General features: G+C 53.3%; 7 protein-coding genes across 7 annotated transcripts, besides 5 other annotated features; 3 read left to right on the forward strand and 4 right to left on the reverse strand.

The window, feature by feature from the left end:
- Nucleotides 1–1,646: 1,646 nt before the first annotated feature.
- Nucleotides 1,647–2,928, reverse strand: EKO05_0009203 (Putative cell survival pathways protein; the record flags this gene model as incomplete). Its single annotated transcript, XM_038942063.2, has 3 exons — nucleotides 1,647–2,116; nucleotides 2,169–2,809; nucleotides 2,906–2,928. 3 exons carry the CDS (start codon nucleotides 2,926–2,928, stop codon nucleotides 1,647–1,649), a joined length of 1,134 nt encoding a protein of 377 aa, XP_038795806.2.
- Nucleotides 2,929–3,366: 438 nt separating this feature from the next.
- Nucleotides 3,367–3,378: a tandem repeat.
- Nucleotides 3,379–3,427: a tandem repeat.
- Nucleotides 3,428–3,479: a tandem repeat.
- Nucleotides 3,480–3,969: 490 nt separating this feature from the next.
- EKO05_0009204 (Nitrogen permease reactivator protein) lies at nucleotides 3,970–6,405 on the forward strand (the record flags this gene model as incomplete). The annotated part of the gene is made up of 3 exons (XM_038942163.1): nucleotides 3,970–4,221; nucleotides 4,269–5,736; nucleotides 5,789–6,405. 3 exons carry the CDS (start codon nucleotides 3,970–3,972, stop codon nucleotides 6,403–6,405), a joined length of 2,337 nt encoding a protein of 778 aa, XP_038795807.1.
- Nucleotides 5,077–5,116: a tandem repeat.
- Nucleotides 6,406–8,556: 2,151 nt separating the features above from the next.
- On the forward strand, nucleotides 8,557–9,836 carry EKO05_0009205 (uncharacterized protein; the record flags this gene model as incomplete). Its single annotated transcript, XM_038941878.1, has 3 exons — nucleotides 8,557–8,728; nucleotides 8,852–9,637; nucleotides 9,694–9,836. 3 exons carry the CDS (start codon nucleotides 8,557–8,559, stop codon nucleotides 9,834–9,836), a joined length of 1,101 nt encoding a protein of 366 aa, XP_038795808.1.
- A 788-nt stretch (nucleotides 9,837–10,624) lies between these two features.
- Nucleotides 10,625–11,007, reverse strand: EKO05_0009206 (uncharacterized protein; the record flags this gene model as incomplete). The annotated part of the gene is made up of 3 exons (XM_038941877.1): nucleotides 10,625–10,690; nucleotides 10,792–10,869; nucleotides 10,921–11,007. 3 exons carry the CDS (start codon nucleotides 11,005–11,007, stop codon nucleotides 10,625–10,627), a joined length of 231 nt encoding a protein of 76 aa, XP_038795809.1.
- A 378-nt stretch (nucleotides 11,008–11,385) lies between these two features.
- Nucleotides 11,386–11,434: a tandem repeat.
- Nucleotides 11,435–12,009: 575 nt separating this feature from the next.
- Nucleotides 12,010–14,299, reverse strand: EKO05_0009207 (DNA mismatch repair protein Mlh1; the record flags this gene model as incomplete). Its single annotated transcript, XM_038941926.2, has 3 exons — nucleotides 12,010–13,671; nucleotides 13,721–13,987; nucleotides 14,036–14,299. 3 exons carry the CDS (start codon nucleotides 14,297–14,299, stop codon nucleotides 12,010–12,012), a joined length of 2,193 nt encoding a protein of 730 aa, XP_038795811.2.
- A 248-nt stretch (nucleotides 14,300–14,547) lies between these two features.
- On the forward strand, nucleotides 14,548–15,570 carry EKO05_0009208 (uncharacterized protein; the record flags this gene model as incomplete). The annotated part of the gene is made up of 1 exon (XM_038946726.1): nucleotides 14,548–15,570. The coding sequence occupies one exon, from the start codon at nucleotides 14,548–14,550 to the stop codon at nucleotides 15,568–15,570; it is 1,023 nt and encodes a 340-aa protein (XP_038795812.1).
- Nucleotides 15,571–15,777: 207 nt separating this feature from the next.
- EKO05_0009209 (uncharacterized protein) lies at nucleotides 15,778–16,584 on the reverse strand (the record flags this gene model as incomplete). Its single annotated transcript, XM_038946727.1, has 1 exon — nucleotides 15,778–16,584. One exon carries the CDS (start codon nucleotides 16,582–16,584, stop codon nucleotides 15,778–15,780), a length of 807 nt encoding a protein of 268 aa, XP_038795813.1.
- Nucleotides 16,585–18,366: the final 1,782 nt, after the last annotated feature.

Below are 18,366 nucleotides of genomic sequence, written 5' to 3' on the forward strand. Positions count from 1 at the left end.
ACGCATGTACTGCCTGCTCCCTGGTTCTGTTTTCTCTCTAGCGATCGCTTTCCAAACGAGCCATGCCCCATGCCCTCCACGAGCAGGGCTTGACAACTTCGTACTCTTCTTAAATCATGACCCGAGTACTCTGTAATCCAAATCTCATGTAAACAGAACAGAAGCTCCACATGTGACTGGTAAAGTCATGTCGTGTTGTGCACCACTGACCGTAAGCGCCACCCCCTGGATCGTGTGAATATCTTGCGGGCGTAAGGACGTTTGTAAAACCCCCGCGTCCAGGTTCCTATTTAAAACGTATAGCCGTGGCGATATGCAAAGGTTCGACCAGACTTAACGGCGGCGCCCAATGAATGCAGGATCGAAACCGTAAAGTTGACGACCTTGCTGAATCGCAGTCAGTATTGGAATTATCAGGATTTTATGAGAAGAGCCTACGCGGTTCAAGACGAAGATGATGTCCGTCACGCACACTGTCTTACGACCAGAATGCTCTACGACAGCGACGACTTCCCGCAAGATCTGTATACATCTTAGCTAGAGAGCCAGCTCCGTACAGCTCAGAGGAAAGCTCACGTCGTGTAGCCGTGACTTCAGAGCCTGTCGAACGTCATCGTAGATGGTTGCTGATATGCGCTTCACTCCGCCACGACGGGCTAATCTCCTGCACAGAAGGTCAGTGGGATGCCCTGAGGCGTGTTACGAGAGGAAACCGAGAAGACGAAGTGCAGCAAACAAAGCTGAGCGCTTGCACTGTATGCCTGGGAAGCTTCGTCGTCTCGTAGCTCTCTCTCCACGACGCAGAGCTGGCAAAGTCTGCGCAACACAAGAGCCCTTGAAGACAACTCTTGAAAGCTCTAAAGTCGCCTGAGAGGACCACAGTCGGAAAAGATCGTGTAGTGGTAGTCTCTAGTACAATATGATCCGCAGTAAAGATATACCTACCGAATGTCACCCTTAGTCACACCTTGAATGGTATCACGTTGCACTTTGCTAAGTTCTGATCAGCATACAAGGCTCACTGGAGAGAGCAAAGAGGTACCAACGCATGTCGCTTTATGCCTTTTCCCTTGCCCAACCCTCCCATTCCACCCGCTCCTCTACCGAGGCCGATGCCCAGTTGAGTAGCTCGTGACGCGAACGCCGATGCGACTTGAGAGACTGCTGGAGGGCGAGCGAATCCCGATCTCGGTGCACCCCCGAACTGCTTCGACCGCTCTTGAACCATGTCGCGTTGGTGTTGTGGAGTTGCGAATGTTGTTTGGCGCGGCGTAACGGGAGAGGTGTAGGGAAGCGGGCACGGGCCAGAGATAGTGCCAGACGCGTTTGCTCTGTTTCGCGCGCTGTCAGGTGAACTTAAATATCTACGATAGGATGCAGGTGGCAAGTGGGACAGTCAGTGTGAAGAGGTGAAGAGATGAAGAGCCGGCCTTTTAAGATACAGATAAAGAGCCAAGCCATCGCAATTTTTCGCTTTTGCCAGTCCTGTGCATCTGCGACGTTTCGCTGTGGCAGTCAACAGTCAACAAGGCAAATGCCAAACTACCAAAGGAAAACTTTGTTCATTAGGTCTCAAGCTCCTGGCCTGACTTTCTATCATTAATGCTAGGGTAGTCGTGATGGTATAGATGTGTACGAAAACTCTCTTACGAGACGAAAGTTGCCTCAGTAAACAGAACACCCTCCTCTTCTTTGACCTCATCACCAACCTTCACCCTGATGGTAAGCTTCGGCGCATATTGGTAGATGTACGGCTTTGTGCCAGCCGCAGATGCGACAATGGTCTTGATAAAGCCTGGGACCTCAGCCATGACGTCCACTCGGTCGTACTTGTTACCCAAGGCGCCTGTGACCTCTGCGGTGATCTCCTTGCCATCTTCGGTCTTGCCCACCCAGTGGTAGCTTGCCGATGTCGGCTCAGGCCAGTCATTGTCTGAATCCTGTTTGGTCTCGAGGTGCTTGATTTCGCCGTTGATGCCGGCGGTGAGCAGCTTGCCGTCTGTAGCGATACCACTAACTCGAACCACGGTCGACCCGTAGGATGGAGGTGTCTTGAACTCCATGAGGATGGCGGAGTACGAGGGCGACTGAAAGTTGGCGAAGTTCCATCGCGCGGCTGCCGATTCTTAGTAGATGAACAGAGCGTAAGACGAAGTGCGGACACTTACCAGCGTGGTGGGGCTTCATTCCTTGCAAGGCGTGGCTGAACATGCCCCTACCGTCAATCTTAATCTCACCTTCCCTGGTGATGACCGAGCCCTCGACACCGCACCTTGGCCAGAAGTGGTGGTGCATGCTGCCCCAAGGTTCTTTGGGATCCGTACCGTAGTTGCTGGTTCCAGTCTTTCCGCCCTGAAAGCCAGGGGCAGTCCTGGTGAACTTGACGTTGACCAGACTGCTGTTGTTGACTGCAGCCTTGATTGTGTATGCAGAGCCGTCTTCGTTCAGCTGGATGGAAACACCATCTGCGTGGAAAGAGTAGTGGCCCTCATCGAAGCCATGGTTTGACAGAGGATCACTAGACCAGAGGAAAGGCTTCTCGTTGTTGGGGTAGAAGAGCTTGGTGTTGAACTGGACTGTCGTGCGTGCGCCAAAAATGTTGTTATAGATGACTTGGAAGAATCCGATGTGGCCGGCGTCCGAGAGGAAGTAAAAGGTCTGCGTCTCGACGTTGGTGTAGTTGAGAGCCTGCCACTTCAGGTTCTCCTTGGCCAGTTCGGTAAAGGCCGGGTCGCCTGCATTCTTTCCAACCGGCTGGATAGCCTCAGGGCCGTAGATGGGCTCCTCGGTACCGGCAACCGCGGACAGCCTGCAAAGAAGTGAGCACACATGACACGCGGTATATGCACGTCATACAGCAGTATCGCGCAAGACACGTGGGAGCTGTGGAGAAGGGTTCACTCACGCTGACTTGGCCCAGCTGAACATTGTACGGGATGAGCGAGGCACTATCCAAAAACACTACGTAAGTGACTGGTGGAGAAACAGGCCCTGATTGGAAGGGGCAGAAAGACTCTTGAATCGGTTTGTTCAACACGTCGGAATTTTTTGGCTGCAACGAGCAGCACGGCCGGGAGCAGGTGAGGCGAAGGTGTCTAAAGGAGCGGCCGGGCAACTTGCTTGCACGCACTTAACGAGCAGGCGTGGTGCGGGTGGGCGTCGGTGAGTGTCGGTGTGTGTATCACAGGAGGCTGTTGAGGGTTGTTGAGGGCTGGCTGGTGGTGTGAACGGACTGTGTCGTGCCAGAGGCGTGGAGGCTTTCGATGCGTCGCGGTGAGCTAAGGCGGTGATCCGGCCTGGAGCGGCTAGCAAAAAGAGTAATCCGCGCTTTCTGCTTGTGATGTCGCCAATGCCCCTCTGCGCGGCCTATCTCTCTCTTTTTCTTCTTCTTTTTCTTTTCTTTTCTTTTCTGGTTCTTTTCTTCTCTCTCTCCCTCCCTCCCTCCCCCTCTCTCTCTCTCTCTCTCTCCCTTTCTGCTCCTGGCGACAGGCAACTGGCTGCTGCACCCGTCGCAGCAATACCGCGGGACTTGCAGATCACGTGCGCCAGCCATTCCACTCCGGTCGTCTCTTTTCCGGCCATCCGTCACAGGCTGCACGCGATCGTGCAGTAGCGCGGGGCAAAGATAGCTTCTTGGCCGGTGTGCTTCCAGAGCATGACGACGTGCGCTTTGTAACCCAGCACCCCCCAAAACGTCGGCTGTTGCTCCTCTCTCACCATCGCAACCCAGAGCGCTGTGTTCCTCCCTCCGTCCGAATCCCCCGCGGACCCCCCCGTCTGCCCCGGAATCGAGCGAAAGCGGCCGGGTGACGGCGTGAAACTTGCCGATTCCGTCGATCACGTACCTTTTCTCAATGTAAGCTACTGGCCCTAGCAGAGCTGTGCTTTCGTCATGGCCCACGCCCTACGGCCCACGATGACTGACTGACTGCCCTTGCAGTGATCCTCGACACCACCCGGCATCCCACCATGGCGTCGCCGGCCTCTGAGCAGCTGCAGTCTGTCCGCTTCAGCGATGTCAACCAGGAAATTGAGCCCGAGAGCGCCCTCGAGCATGTCGCCGGCCTCACGGGTGCCGGCGAGACTGCCTCCGACGAGCCATTGAGCCCGCAGGCCGAGCAGGAGCTGCGCAACTTGTCTTCAACACTGCAGCAGTCCCGCGTGCAGGCGAAGCGCATGGAGAACTTCTCCTTCGAGCCAGTCTCCCTGCCCCCCTCACGCGTAAGCAGGCATCATGTGCCGGCGAACATGCAATTGACCTTGCCCAGGCACCTTCTCCATCACCCGCCTCTCGAACGCCGTCTGGACAGTCCTCCCAACATGGCGCATCCGTCACGCCTTCTACTCTGCAGTCGCCGCCACTGACGCCTGCGGGCACGTCTTCCCGTGATGAAAGACCCACCACCGCCGTCGACCACAGGAAGCAACCGAGCGACCCCGCCCTGATGACCCCGCAGATATCGCCTCCACACGAACCGCCGCCAACGTCAATGGACTCATCTGTCCACCAAGGCGCGGCTGCTCCAAGCTCCCCGCAGCCAGCGCCGCGAACCCGGCCTTCTTCAGTCGTCGAACCGGACGTAGTACAGCCGCACCCTAGACACGGGCCTTCCTTCACAGTTGGTCCTGCTGGCGATTCGTTGCCGGCTTCGAGAGACCCAAGTCCCTCTGGCTCTGGTGGAGAGCGGACTCCCGGACATCATTCTCCCGGCACCTCTACCCCCTCATCCATAGGCCGTCCCTTCACGCCTCAAGGTGATCAACACGACCCATACTCCCGCTCGAAGCGTGTACCCCAACCAAAAACGCTCGATGGTCTTGACGCACGCTTCATCTTTGGTGGTCGCGATGGTCGTAGCCGTCGAAACCAGTCGGCATCCTCCTCCACCATTACATTACCCCGGTCTAGGGGCACAGCTTCAGACAAGGAGGATGGGGGCAGTAGCAGAGCAAGCATTTTTGGCGGCAATGGCCGACCTGGCAGCCGATACAGCTCCGACACAGAGACTGATTCAAAGCCTAGTAAGCACGGGCACGACTCCATGTCCAACCTAAAGCGATTCTTCAAAATCGGGCACAAGCACAAGGACAAGGACAAGGACAAAGAGAAGGAGAAACATAAAAACTCTGCGCCTGTCACCAAGCGCGAGAAGCCTACTAGAACCAGCAAGGCTGGCGTCATGACACCCCCCGTGACAAACGGGGCATCCAGCGTGCCATTTGCGGACGACCACGGTCTCGAAAGCAAATACGGGAAATTTGGAAAGGTCTTGGGTTCGGGTGCTGGAGGCTCCGTACGACTGATGAAACGTAGCAGTGACGGTGTAACATTCGCTGTAAAGCAATTTCGTGCCAGACATTCATACGAGTCTGAACGAGATTACAACAAAAAGGTTACGGCTGAGTTTTGTATCGGATCCACCCTCCACCACGGCAACATCATTGAGACCATGGACCTGGTCAACGAGAAGGGTAACTACTACGTCGTGATGGAATACGCGCCATTCGATCTCTTCGCCATTGTCATGACTGGCAAGATGAGCCGTGAAGAAATGACGTGCTGCACCCTTCAAATTCTGAACGGTGTGAACTACCTGCACAACATGGGTCTGGCTCATCGCGACCTGAAGCTGGATAATGTTGTGGTCAATGAGCACGGCATCATGAAAATCATCGACTTTGGAAGTGCCGCGGTGTTCCGGTACCCGTTTGAGAATGACGTTGTCCTAGCAAGTGGTGAGTCCAACTGTCCCCACGTCAGATCCTGACTTCCAGCTAACCATGCCAGGCATCGTTGGCTCTGACCCCTATTTGGCACCTGAAGTCTATGACCTCTCCAAGTATGATCCACAACCTACGGACATCTGGTCACTGGCCATCATCTTCTGCTGCATGACTCTACGCCGTTTCCCATGGAAGGCACCTCGAATCTCGGATAACTCCTACAAGCTCTTCGTCTCTCCGCCCAACGACGGCCCGAGGTCTATTACTGGTCCTTCCAAATCGTCTGCAGACCTTGAACACGCCGCTGACGACCACCGAGCCGGAACCCAGTCAGCGCCGGCTTCACGGCACCCTTCTGCTGACGGGCAGCAAGCCAGCGCCAATGCATCCTCGGCCGTAGCGCCTAGCGGCCAAAGCCAGCAACAACCTCATGTAATTAAGGGACCATGGCGACTTTTACGCTTGTTACCTAGGGAGAGTAGGCACATCGTCGGCAGGATGCTCGAAGTCGATCCGAAGAAGCGTGCCACCTTGGAAGAAATAATGAACGACAAGTGGGTTCGGAACAGCCAGGTTTGCGCGCAAGAAGACGGTGGCAAAGTGCTTCGTTGCGACAACCACGATCATACGCTCGAGCCTGGCGCTGGTGCATCTGCTCCCAATACGCAACAAAAGAAGTGAGCTCTAAGCACACAAAACCTTGACTTGCCTCCGACACTGCCGCGATGATTGACGTGGGTACAGTGCTTTGAAAAGGGTTGACGCTGTTGCGACTACGCAGAGGCGACGGTTTTATTAATCTACGTTTTGCGCCATAACCGCATGAGGAGTTTTCGATATATAGCAGACCGGCGTTGTTTTACAGTTTGGTGCAAGTTGGTTTTGCCATAGACTGGTGGCTGGCTGGCGTTTCATTGTGGGACGACATGGACCATCCCTACTTCTTGTAATGTACTTTGGACTTTGTGCTTGTGGACGAGCTGTTGATAGGAGGAAGAGGGTCAGAGTGCAGGTACCCGATTATCGGCCACAGGGCCTAAAAGACCGAAACATTGACACTTGGCAAACCAATAAGTGCACAATGGCAAAACTGGTAGCTCTCGTTTACTCGCTACACCGTAAAAACAGCGAAACCTTAATATCCTCGGTACCATGATCTCACGGCGAGATTTCTCCTCGCTGATGCGCTTCTCCCGCACATGGTCGTCTATCCTGACCCCATGCGACATGCCAATCAACGGTTGAAACAATGCATGTCTGGCCGAAACATGCGCGAACAGCACGCAGCAGTTGCAGACGAAGACGCGTCAGAAGAAACGCCCTGGTCAACAAAACGTGCTCACGACCTGACCTCATCCCACGAGAACAGCGCGATCTGCTGGCTCTGTCTTCTATCCCGAAGGACTACTATGGTACCCGGCATAAGCTTCGTGGTCTCGACTGAGCAGATTGCAAGACATTCCACCTGTTTTGATCTGTAAAACAGTAAGCGTCTGTTGGTCTGCAGCACGAGAACATGTAGAGAGTACAGCCAAGCCGAATTCAATCCCTGCAAAGAAATCCGTCGAGCATCCTCGCTCACAGGACTTATGCCGGGTACAACATAGGGAAGGCTAACGTGGAGAGTGACAATCTAGTGGTCGTCATTGGGCGGAGCTACACACGCAAGACATTTACAATGGGGACGTCGCGATTTCGATTGGCTAAAGCAACGGCTTTCGAGCAGAAAAGCGCAGCGAGTAGGCAGATGCAGAGCTGGACTGGACTTGGATCGCTCGAGAGACGACGACGATTTGGGCATTGGATCGATGGCTTGCGTGATGTTATCCACTTGATGAGAGTGTGCGGGATAGCAGGAATGGTCACAAGACAAACACAAAAACGCTTATCGGTCCCTCTTCCTTGCTTGCTACTCTACGACCAAGACCTGGGGTCCGGAGCGGACGACCAGACGGCTGATAACAGAGGTGCTACGACCTTTATGCATGTATACTGCAGACGTCGCTATCTCGGGCTGAATGGCCACAGGCAACACGCGCAGGGGGGAGGGCTTGAGACGAGTAGGATGCGTGTGAGCCAGTAGTTCGTTTCAAGTTTGTGAGAGGTGCGGAGTTGACGAGCACGTTTGACACGGCATAGTCCAGTTGCAGACGGGCGCTGGGATTGAACCTCCGCATGCTCTCACGTGCGCTTGCCGGAGGTTGGGTGCTAGGACTGGGGTGGGTGTATGAGGGTGAGATGTGGCACTGCTGCCCGCTGTCATAGTGACAGTAACATAGAGTCTGCGAGCCGAACCAAACAAAGACTGGGAGAGATTGTAAAAGACCGAGTCCCCAAACCGGACGCAGAGGTGCAGTCCGCCAAAATCTTTTCAGGCCCAACAGATCCTGCTGCAGCCTCTGCTCATCCTGTGCATCCAGCATCCCACACGCAGCGAGGGGCCAGGGTGTGAGGCCGCACAATGCTATCTGTGCGTTTCCCACCCTCACCAATAGGGAATCAGCAACACTGGCGCGGATAAGGCCTGTGAAGATCGCGCCTGGGGCCCATTCGCACTACCAGCCGCCAGGCGCCCACACCGCGTCCCCGTGTGTACGTCGTCTTGGCTGAGCCAATACATAGACGCACGTTTTCCCACCAGTGCATCACAAATTCTTGAAGCCTGCTACCTCTTTACCATACTTTGACTACCGCTTCCCACATATTTGCTTATTGAATTCCGGAAGACGTTACTCCTTTAATGCCAATTTGTTCCCATTTCGTTACCCTTTAGTGCCCAAGGCCGGATCCTGAGCGAGATTTCGTACATGTAATTTGTTTTTAAAGCTAAAAATGGGTCGCCAACTTCCTCCCTCGCATTTGAAAGTCGCGCCTGGTCCGCACGCATTCCCGCAACGATATTCTCTCGGAGACACGGTCATTGTAAATCAACTCTCAGGCTTCGAGAAGGCGATTCCTGCGATTCCTGCGATTCCTTCGCTGCCCGGTTTTAGAACAAGTGCTGGTAGGTCGATTCTTAGCTTTTGGTGGTGGTTGGAGCTGTCGTGTGACTTTGGATCGACATGATGTCAACAACCAACCTTCTGAGCAACACCACAAGACCAACCGCTGATGATTGTTTGTGCAGCGTTCCTCACATCTCTGAGTGCCAACTTGAGAATCGACCCAGATCTGCCTTCGCCATTGGGCACCCCAACGACCTTCCGCGCTGGCAGCTACCAATTCCACAACTCGCATCTGCACCTACCCACCCCCTTATCCTACTCGACACTACCCGCTCCAGCATATCCGTCACCCCTCGAAGCCGAAGTCATGCCTCCCAGCGAAGCATCTGCCCCCGTGCAGCCGCCTACCAACGAGCTCCCCCAGCTTTCCACGTACACCGCCGAGTCCGAAGATGACCGTATCGATGGCCTGAACTTGATTGCCGACTCCGTAGCCCAGCAGCGTCAGGTCGCGAGCAAGATGATGATCTTCCACCCCATCAACCTCGCTGCGCTAGGTCTTATCATGGCCATCGTTGCGCAGTACATGCTTCGCAAGTATGGTGACTACTTTGTCTTCTCCACGACAGCTGGTGGTCTTACCATGGCATTCCTCATTGGCGTGCGATGGCTCACTGGCGGATACATTGGCCTTGCTGAGGATATTGGTACGGAGTGGCTTGGCGACGACCGGGTGATCGTTGCAAAGTGGGGAGAGGACATTATCGGGGCTCTTGTGCTTGGGTGGGCAGACAGTGACGCAGCAAAGAAGCGCGGCCGAAGACGGAGGGGCAAGGCTCTCATCCGTGGGTGGACCGTGAAGTTGAAGTACAGAGGCAAGGGTGTTGGAGAGGGCTTGCTGGAAGAGGCTGTCAAGGTCGCTGGAGAGAAAGGCGCAGATGGTATCTTGTTTGCCGGAGACCATGCCAGTAAGCACAGCCATATGGTCTGCACCTTCACGTTTGTGTACTGACGAGACTCTTAGACTCCAAACGTATCCTTCCAGCCATCTACAACGGCTTCCTCGACAAGCAAGAGGCAAAGGCCGAAAAGGCACTTCGCAAGGTGGCAGACGACAAGGGCAACTTCAGACAGCGCCAGTCATCGCCAACCTGGGGCAGCAGATGATCGAATTTCTTACATTGAAGGCGGCGCTTGGTTTTTCTTGAAACCTGTTTCTTTTCGAAGATACCCAATTCCCTCGTTGAGATACCCAGCCATTCGCTATCTATTGGCATCGTATTCGGCGTTTCCTAGCATACCCAAGACACAGATGTAGAGCATAGATTTGAATGATGACATTTGTGTTGCTACCCGCATGGTCCGTCCCGGGCACATCCGCGTGGTGGTGACTCCTGACCCCTCTTTCAGCTGCGAACGAAAGACTCGCGTCCCGTACAGCCGTGTGCACCAACCGACGGTAGAGTTACTTTTCCGCCTTATCGCGTCATCCTGGGAAGTTCGATAACCATGCATGTGGTTGATAGCCAGCACTTGGCGCGTCCAACTATACCCCACATCACCACTCCATCACAGCCCACCCCAAGCTTTTTTGCCAAGATGCATGCGGGTAGTCCAGGGATATCGCGAATCGGGAATCCAACACCAACACTAACGCCCGGCGACCGACACTGCCCCCAGGTGTCTCCCAAAGATAGCAGCAGGATCCGGTTCACTGGCCATAAACAAGCGCCCACATGTACAGGGGGGGGGGGGTTGCCTGAACGGAGCAGAAATACAAGCTGCTTGCACTGAGCATCTAGTGATCTTTTACAAGAGGAAAACCCCAGCTGTGGCAAATCATATTTCTGCTCCTTTCAAACCTTGCCTCGGAATATGAAACACAGCCGGGCTTGTGCAAGACTGCACACATTTCGGTGGCCGATCATCGTCAGCGCGCGCTTAACATTCTATCTTCAGATCTCTGCGTCACCGTCGACTGATGATGGTGGGTACTCCTCGCGCAGTTGTCGGATCACTTTCTGTGCCACATCAGCAAATGAAAGTCGCTTGACTACATTCCGCGACAGTGCTGAGAACACAAAGTATCAGGCGCTAAGCTTGCAAAAGAAGATGGACATACTGCTAACGCTTCGGGGTTTGCGCCGTTCTCAATCAAGGACACGCAATAGGACAGTTGCTGGCGGTCGAGGTGTGTGTTCTAGATCCGTGAGCATCAAGGCTCCCTGGCAGATGGAATTGTTGAACCCACAAGCAGAGTTGCAATCTCGTGGAGGATGTCGATGACTTCGCGGGCTGCCTTGCGGCGGACTTCGACCGATGCCTGTTCTGCCGGCATCGCGATACAAGGTTGTGCCTCCGAAACAGTGGCGAGGGTTGGTTGCGTCTGGCTGCAGTGTTGACTGTTGACGTTGTTTGCAGAGTCGAAATCACAGTCGTGTCCAACAGGCCCCGAGTCGCGACCCCCTGCACGTGCATCCACTTGGCAACTGCCCCTCTCAAAGCTACCCCACAACGGAGCTCGGCTTTCATGTCACGACATTCGTGAACCCTTCGCTAGCCTCATGACATCAGCATGAATACATTCACATCACTCATGATGACGATGCAATGCCCAGTGCAGCTAGACGTGCAATCTGAGGAGTACTTCATGGTTATGTCGCGTGCTTGTGACGCGCTTACATACTACGATATCACGAACCTTGAACGGTTCACACAATCTTCAGGTACAATCTAATATCCTCAGTCTTCATTCTTGAATCCTCCAGAAACCGCGTCGCGAAACCCACACAATGGCACCAACAGATCTCCATCAGGGCGGCCGTCTCGAGGACATGGCGGCCGAGGGAACTACTATCCCTGGAGACGCAGGCAAGCAGAGACTGGTACAATTTGACCTGTAAAACATCCTACGTGGTCGGAAGCAGAAATCTGACACAACAACACCTTCGACATTCCTCGTGGTGTGAAAGACCAAGGCTCAACAGGAGAGGTCGTCAATGGTACGTGAGACCAGATCAGCTCGAATATCGAGAAGAAGAACTTGGACGACGCCGACAAGGTTCCGGAAGCAAAGGGTCACGACCAGTATGTGAAGCACGTGCGCAAACAGCAGAGTGAATTCGACGAGAACTCGGGTCGAGTGTAAGCAAGTCATGATGTGGAGGCCGCTTCTGGGGAGGAGCTACTGACGCAGGATGAGCTGCTGAAGAAGAGGGGTGCTGCGTAAGAACTTAGACGGTACTGCACTGCGACAGCCACGGATATGAATAACGAATACTACAAACTATTGACGTACAATCATGCCGCTGCTCTCTCGTGGCTTCATGCCTTCTACTTCTCAGCAACGCTCAAAGACTCTGTACAGTCCTTTCAGGTTCGCAACTTCCATGACGCCCTTTAGTAGTCCTTTGGTAGCAACAAGTCTCGCCTTGCACGCTGGAAAGATGACATGCTCGATCGCCTTCCTCAACTTCTTACGTCTTAACGCGATTTCCGGATCCTCTTCCATAGCCTTGCCCTTTCCCTTGCCATTGTCGTCGCTTGAGCTTGATGGCGGCAACGGTAAGCTCTCAGGCACGTATAACGATGCTAGCTCGCGGAGCAAAGTCTGGAAGCATGCCTTCTCTTCGTCCCAGTTGACGTGTGGACCGAGTCGGAGAAGGAACTGTGGGAGCTTGGCCAGAGAGGGTGTGTAACCTTTGATAAGTATTGGCATGGAGCATAGCTCGCCTTCCGGGGTGATCTCAATGGAGAAGTACTCGCTCAGCAATGGTTTCTTCCTGATCAACAACTCTTTGACGCTGTCCACAACCTCATCCCAGTCAACCTCGTCTGCTGCATCACCGGCATTGTTCCTCTCTTGTTCTGCTGCTACTCTGAGCAGGTCATGCAGACGCAGTGGCGGGTTGAATCGTAACAAACCAAAGTTGGCAAAGTCTGTGAGCCCAACTTGGTAAAAGTACTCATTGCATAGCATACCGTAATCGACTAGGAACAGCTTCACGCCGCCTTGTATCGCGACAATGCGTTTCTGCTCATCGACAACGCCAACGAAAGTGTGTGTCGAAATAATGTCTGTAAGTTCGTTATGCATGGCGTCTCGCACTTCGGCGCGAAGTTCTTTGATGGATGTCAACCGGCAAGCCATAGGTTCCCGCTCGGTATACTCGTACTCCATGTCATCATCGCCCTCAACTGCAGCTTCCTCCAGTGTTCGTTCGGGTCGCAGCATCGATGTTATTTTGCGTGCCGAGGCATCGGTTCGTACCAAGTTGTTCTCGTACGGTTTTTTTGCCGCGACTCTTGATGATTTTTGAGCGGTCCGATCCGATATTTCCTCTACAGCTGGCATCCCAGGAGCTATCTGCTTCATTGGCGTGACGACTGGGGTTTTGGGGTTCGAAAGCAGTGACTGGGTCATGAACGATCTACTCGTGTCTACCTTACTCAGACTCTCACGGATCTCATCGCAGATCATGGCGATGATCTCATCTTCGTTGAGGAAGTGCACTTCGCGTTTGGTAGGGTGCACGTTGACATCGACTCGTTGCGGCTCGATCTGGAGACTCAGATACACAAATGGATGTCCACCTTTAGGCAAGAACGCGGCGTATGCCTGCTCGATGCTCTTCTTGATCACTTGTGATTCGACAGACCGATGGTTGATGAAGAGTAACAGACTCGTTCGCTTGGAGCTGTAGTTCGCGTTGCTGACCCAGCCTTCGCATTTGAAACCCCAGCGATCGTCTTCTGCTTTGAGGCTAACGAGCTCGCTCGCTGCTGCACTGCCGTGTATCTGTCGTATACGATCTTTGGTCTCTGCAGAAGCAGGTACCGATATGCTACTCCCTGAGTTGTCGCCAGCTTTTTTGCATGAGAAGGCTACGCCAGAGCAATGTACCGCATAACGACCGACAACGTCAAGTATCTTCGCGTACTCCTCGCTTGCTGAGCGGAAGGCGCGTCTTCTAGAAGGAACGTTGTAAAAAAGATCTTCGACCTGTGAGCAGTTAGCTTCTGCTTCGACATCGCTCACGTATTTGACTGACTGTGATGACTGTGCCTTGCCTACCAGCTTTAGGCTTTGGCTCTGCATTTTGACCTGGCTTCGGGCTAGTCAATTTACCGTCCGCGTAGTGCGCTTCCCAGGCACAACTCGACTCTTTCGTCCTTGTGGTGACTTTCAAGTGAGCAATGTGACTGATACTTGCAAGCGCTTCTCCGCGAAAGCCGTAGGTGCCAATAGAGGTAAGGTCCTCGAAAGCCTTCAACTTCGAAGTGGTGAAGCGTTCACATAGAATCGGCAGGTCTTCTTTCTGTGAGAATGTAAGCAAATGCTTGGCAGAAGGACAGGAGGGACAAACATCAATGCCATGCCCATTGTCTGAGATCTGCAGTAGTTTGAGGCCACCATCCTTGACCAATATTTCCAGCGCTGTCGAACCTGCGTCAACGGCGTTCTCAATCAGTTCTTTCAATGCATGGACTGGTGCAACAATAATCTCTCCTGCAGCGATCTTATTGACGACATCCTGTGCGAGCGCTTTGATTCTTCGCGGTGCCGGAAGCGGTAGAGTGTCATCACCCTTCCTTTTCGTGCCGCGAGGTGATGACGGTGTGGCTTCCATATCAGTTGCCATGAGGAACGTATGATTTTGTCATCAGGATGAATGATGAGCTCGATTGGTGTTGGTAGGACGACGCGTTGGTGAACCAAAAGGGCAGGCGCGTGCTCACGTGCTGCCCCGCCACTTCCCTTTCTGGCCATCTTGGACCCTGCCACTGAACGACCCCGGTTTTTCTTCGAACTGCAAGATCGCGGTTACACAGACTGCGTCTTCACCACTGCTCAGCCCGGTCCGAAGGTATTTGCATCATGGTCGTCCCATCGTTCGCCCGCGCAACTGCAGCTTCGGCGCTGAAAGCTAGTCCACAAAGTGATAAGACTAGGGATGTCATGACTCCCGAACAGCGACGAAGCACGAAGGCATCGACAGGGGGCCTAAGGGCAGCCAAAACGTTAAAACGGCCCTCAACGCTCTCCAAACGAGATCGTGAAAGCATAGCCTACAATGCGGACCTTCATTACATCAAGGCCTCGAATCCATCAAAACCCTGCCCACTAGCAGCACTTCCATCAGAGCTCCGCACCCTCATCTATACCTACGCCTTTGACGACTTCCAAAGGCCAGTACTGATGAATTATCGTCGTGTTCGACACTCACCATCAGCATTGCTGCAAATATGCCGGGCCGTTCGCATCGAGGCAGCATACATATACTACACATCAACTGCCTTCACGTGGACTATCAAGAATCTAAATTTCGTCACGATCGCAAAATGGCTGTCCAACTTGAACCCTCTTCATCGGGCCCTACTGTCGCGGAACGAAAACCTTGTAATTGAAACTACTGGTGAGCTGCAAAAATCATACACATATCCACCGCAGGATTACCTTTTGGACGATACAATACACAACCACTGGAAAGCTTGTCAGCCATTCGGGAATCTGTATGCTGTTAAAGACGAGCGTGTCCGAATCAACTTTATAATGTTTTGCAGATTGGCTTCCTGGCTTGATTTATGTTCAAAGCCAGTGTACGCTCACGTCAAGTGGAGGTATGCATTTGACATGCCACAGGACAGCTACAGCAAGAGAGAGTTGAACAGGTCGCTGGGTCAGCATGAGAGGAGTGTGCGAATATTCCTCCAACATCAGTTGAAGAAGCTATGGATAAGAAACAGGTGCGAGAAGCGAATAAAGCAGCATGTTCTGGACTTAGCTGAGGCCTTCATTGGTGCTTACGCAAAGATGGAGGATTCAGGGCCCAGTGTATACCCGTTTGATGACATGGTGGGAAGGCTAAATGCTCAAAGAACGTTGGTGGAGACCTGGTAGGACAGCTGGCAGACATAACCAGCTACCTAGGATGAGGTCAATGACAGGAATTCTTAGTGGTTCGGGGACGAGCCTGGAGGCCTCATGATAACGTAGCTAGGAAACAAAGTATGGGTGTTAGTCGTTTAAATAATCGGTCTAGCATTATGCGGAACTCCATGTATGCAGCAGACCAACCTCCGTTTGTGTCTCTCTTCCTGAACATTACTATTGGAACTCACCAAATTCGCCATCATCGAAGCCCAGGTCTTCCGGCGTGGGCTCGAAGTTCTGTCTGCTCCTTCTCCTCTCCTCCTTTACGCTTTTCGCGCTTGGCGGTGGGGGCAGAAACGAACTTCCACCACTTCCTGGCGGCGGCGCGATACTAAACAACGCTTCTTGCTCGCTCTTCTGCTCTCCGGGGCTCCTCTCTGCATCTGGTCTTGACCGCCTCCCTTTCAGCCCGCCAAGATTTATGCTTATGGTTTCGCCCTCCTTAAGGCTAAAGTCTCGCTTCGGCTCTTCGGCCTCTTTCTGCGCCTTTGCCTTTGCGCCAGGTGGCCCAGATATCTTCGGTTCAAATCCGAGTGACTTGCGTGCGTCTTGCAACGCAATGCTGAAATCGAATGCTTCACTCCTTTCCTCAAATCCCATGCCCAGCACCGCCTTCCTACCCTCCCCAACAACAGTTATGGCGAAGAACCGACTGCTATCCAGCGCCTGCTCGACTGCGCGTTCACTTGTGTATGGTGCGGCGGCAAAAAGATCGCCGGTCTTGGAGTCCTCGAGGAGGATGGTGGTGGAGACCTTTTCGTCGCCGTCTTCGCGTTCGGGTGGAATGGACGTTTCGACAATTCGTATCCGTGCTGTAAAAATCTGCAGTTTGTTGTTGTTTGCCGTCCAGGCTGAGGCTTGGTAACCCTTCGTCGAGGTTGCGGGGGGGATTTGGTAGACGTGGACTTTGGGTGCAATGAAGAGGACGCGTTGTATTGCGTTGGAGGGCAACGGCTGCCCTGTGAGTGGATCGGCGTTCATCTTGGATTGATCGTTCACTATGAGCTGTAGACTGTCGCTGCAGCCTTCCTGCAATGTTGTTGATGTTACGTCGCTGTTTGTCGTAATGTCAAGATGCGCCGAAAGCTAGCGGGGTAGCGCCCTTGGGCTCAGATCAAATCGCAATAACGGTCAAGGTACAGAAAGAGGGGATTCAAGGAAGGAGCCGCGAAGGCGCGGCTTAGCAGATCTCGAGAGACTCGCCCAACGGCTGTGGACAAATGGATCGGAGTACATGGCTTTGCTTTGGTACAGTGATGCGTTGGCAATGCAGGGCGCGCATCGTCTCAGTTGCGCCACTATCCACGCTAACTCACATGACCGTCATGCAATGCACGACACCCTCCAATCGGCACTTTGGACATTGAAGCAGGTCTTGAAAGCTTCGCTCAGAGTTGCTATGAGCAGCTGCCAAACACTAGAGTTGTTGAGGACTTTGTTGCATGTACTAGAGTCACGGACGCTATCCTTGTCTCTAGCAACTACCACCGCTCAACTTTTATAGTCGAGAAGGAGAATATACAGCGGTTTTCACGCGTGCATTACTTGGAAGCAAAGTGTCATATGGCTCCTCTCCTCTCGGTAATTTGCAAGACTTGTGAGGATCTACCTTGACTGCCCCCATCGTCCAGAGGATAGTGGTGGTGTTCATCTCTTTTTGTAACACAGGAAAGACTGGCAATCGCACAGTGCCTCTCATGGAGGTGGTATATTACAAAGATTACATGCATGCATTAAAAGTCTATGTGTAACAACAAAGGTATGCTCTAGATGTAGGTATAGCAGAAAGGTCCGCCAACGGTGATGTTGCCAGCAAAGGCGTACTCGAGGGGCATGGAATCCGCAAGTGCAGTGTTAGGCGCGGTAGGGTCAGCCAGTGCAGTGGTACCATAGATAGCTCTAGGACGTTCTGAGGGGCTCAGTTTCTGCCACGTCTACCAGACACGGTCAATCTGTGCGTGATGCGCATAGAAGTAGGGATCACCAGGAGAAGTCAGGAAGTCAGAGCCAGGGTCATCACCGACGGTAAAGTGTCCAGCTGTATGAACTAGAACAAGTCAGTGCGCGAGCTACAAAAGCTGGTGTTTTTTACTCGCCACCAATGAAGTTGTTTGAGAAAGCATTCTCATCACCCTGCATGTCGTACCAGAAGGTCTTCAAATCCTTGCTGTTGAGTAGCTTGGTGACCATCTCGCCATTGCTCCACCGCTGGAAGTCCAGACGGATATATCGCGCCTCAGGCAACGGGGAACGTAGCCGAGACCGACTTGACCGGCAGTGGTAGGGTCGGCATAGTCGAAGATTGGGTTGTCTGGTGTGCAAGTAAGGTCAGTGAAGACGGGTCCGAGATTGACAGACCAATTCTGCATTGGACCAGAGGCAATGCAGCCACCACCACTGCCATGAGGGATGTTTACTAGAGGGGTATCATTGGTAGGAATACCGTACGAAGTCTGGCTGGTGCAACCAAGAACACCATTGCCACCCAAAGACGTCTTGGAACCGTCGAGCAGAAGAGACTTCGTTGGATCATCCGATCAGCGTGGCCGGTTTTAGTAAGGCTGGTAGCCTTTGTATTTACACTCATCTCGCAGTGTCTTCTCGTAAATGTAGGTTAAGAAACGGTGCCACGGGAGCAAGTTACCGGTGCTGTGAATGGAGAAAGTTTGGCGGATGTGGGTCGCGACGAAATCATCGAATCGGTTCTGGCATCCAGTGCAGAGAGACTTAGGGAACTTCGGTGGAAGCTCTGCCATGCATTGA

This window comes from Ascochyta rabiei, chromosome 16 (assembly GCF_004011695.2).
Source record: "Ascochyta rabiei chromosome 16, complete sequence".
NCBI classification, from domain to species: Eukaryota; Fungi; Ascomycota; class Dothideomycetes; order Pleosporales; family Didymellaceae; genus Ascochyta; species Ascochyta rabiei.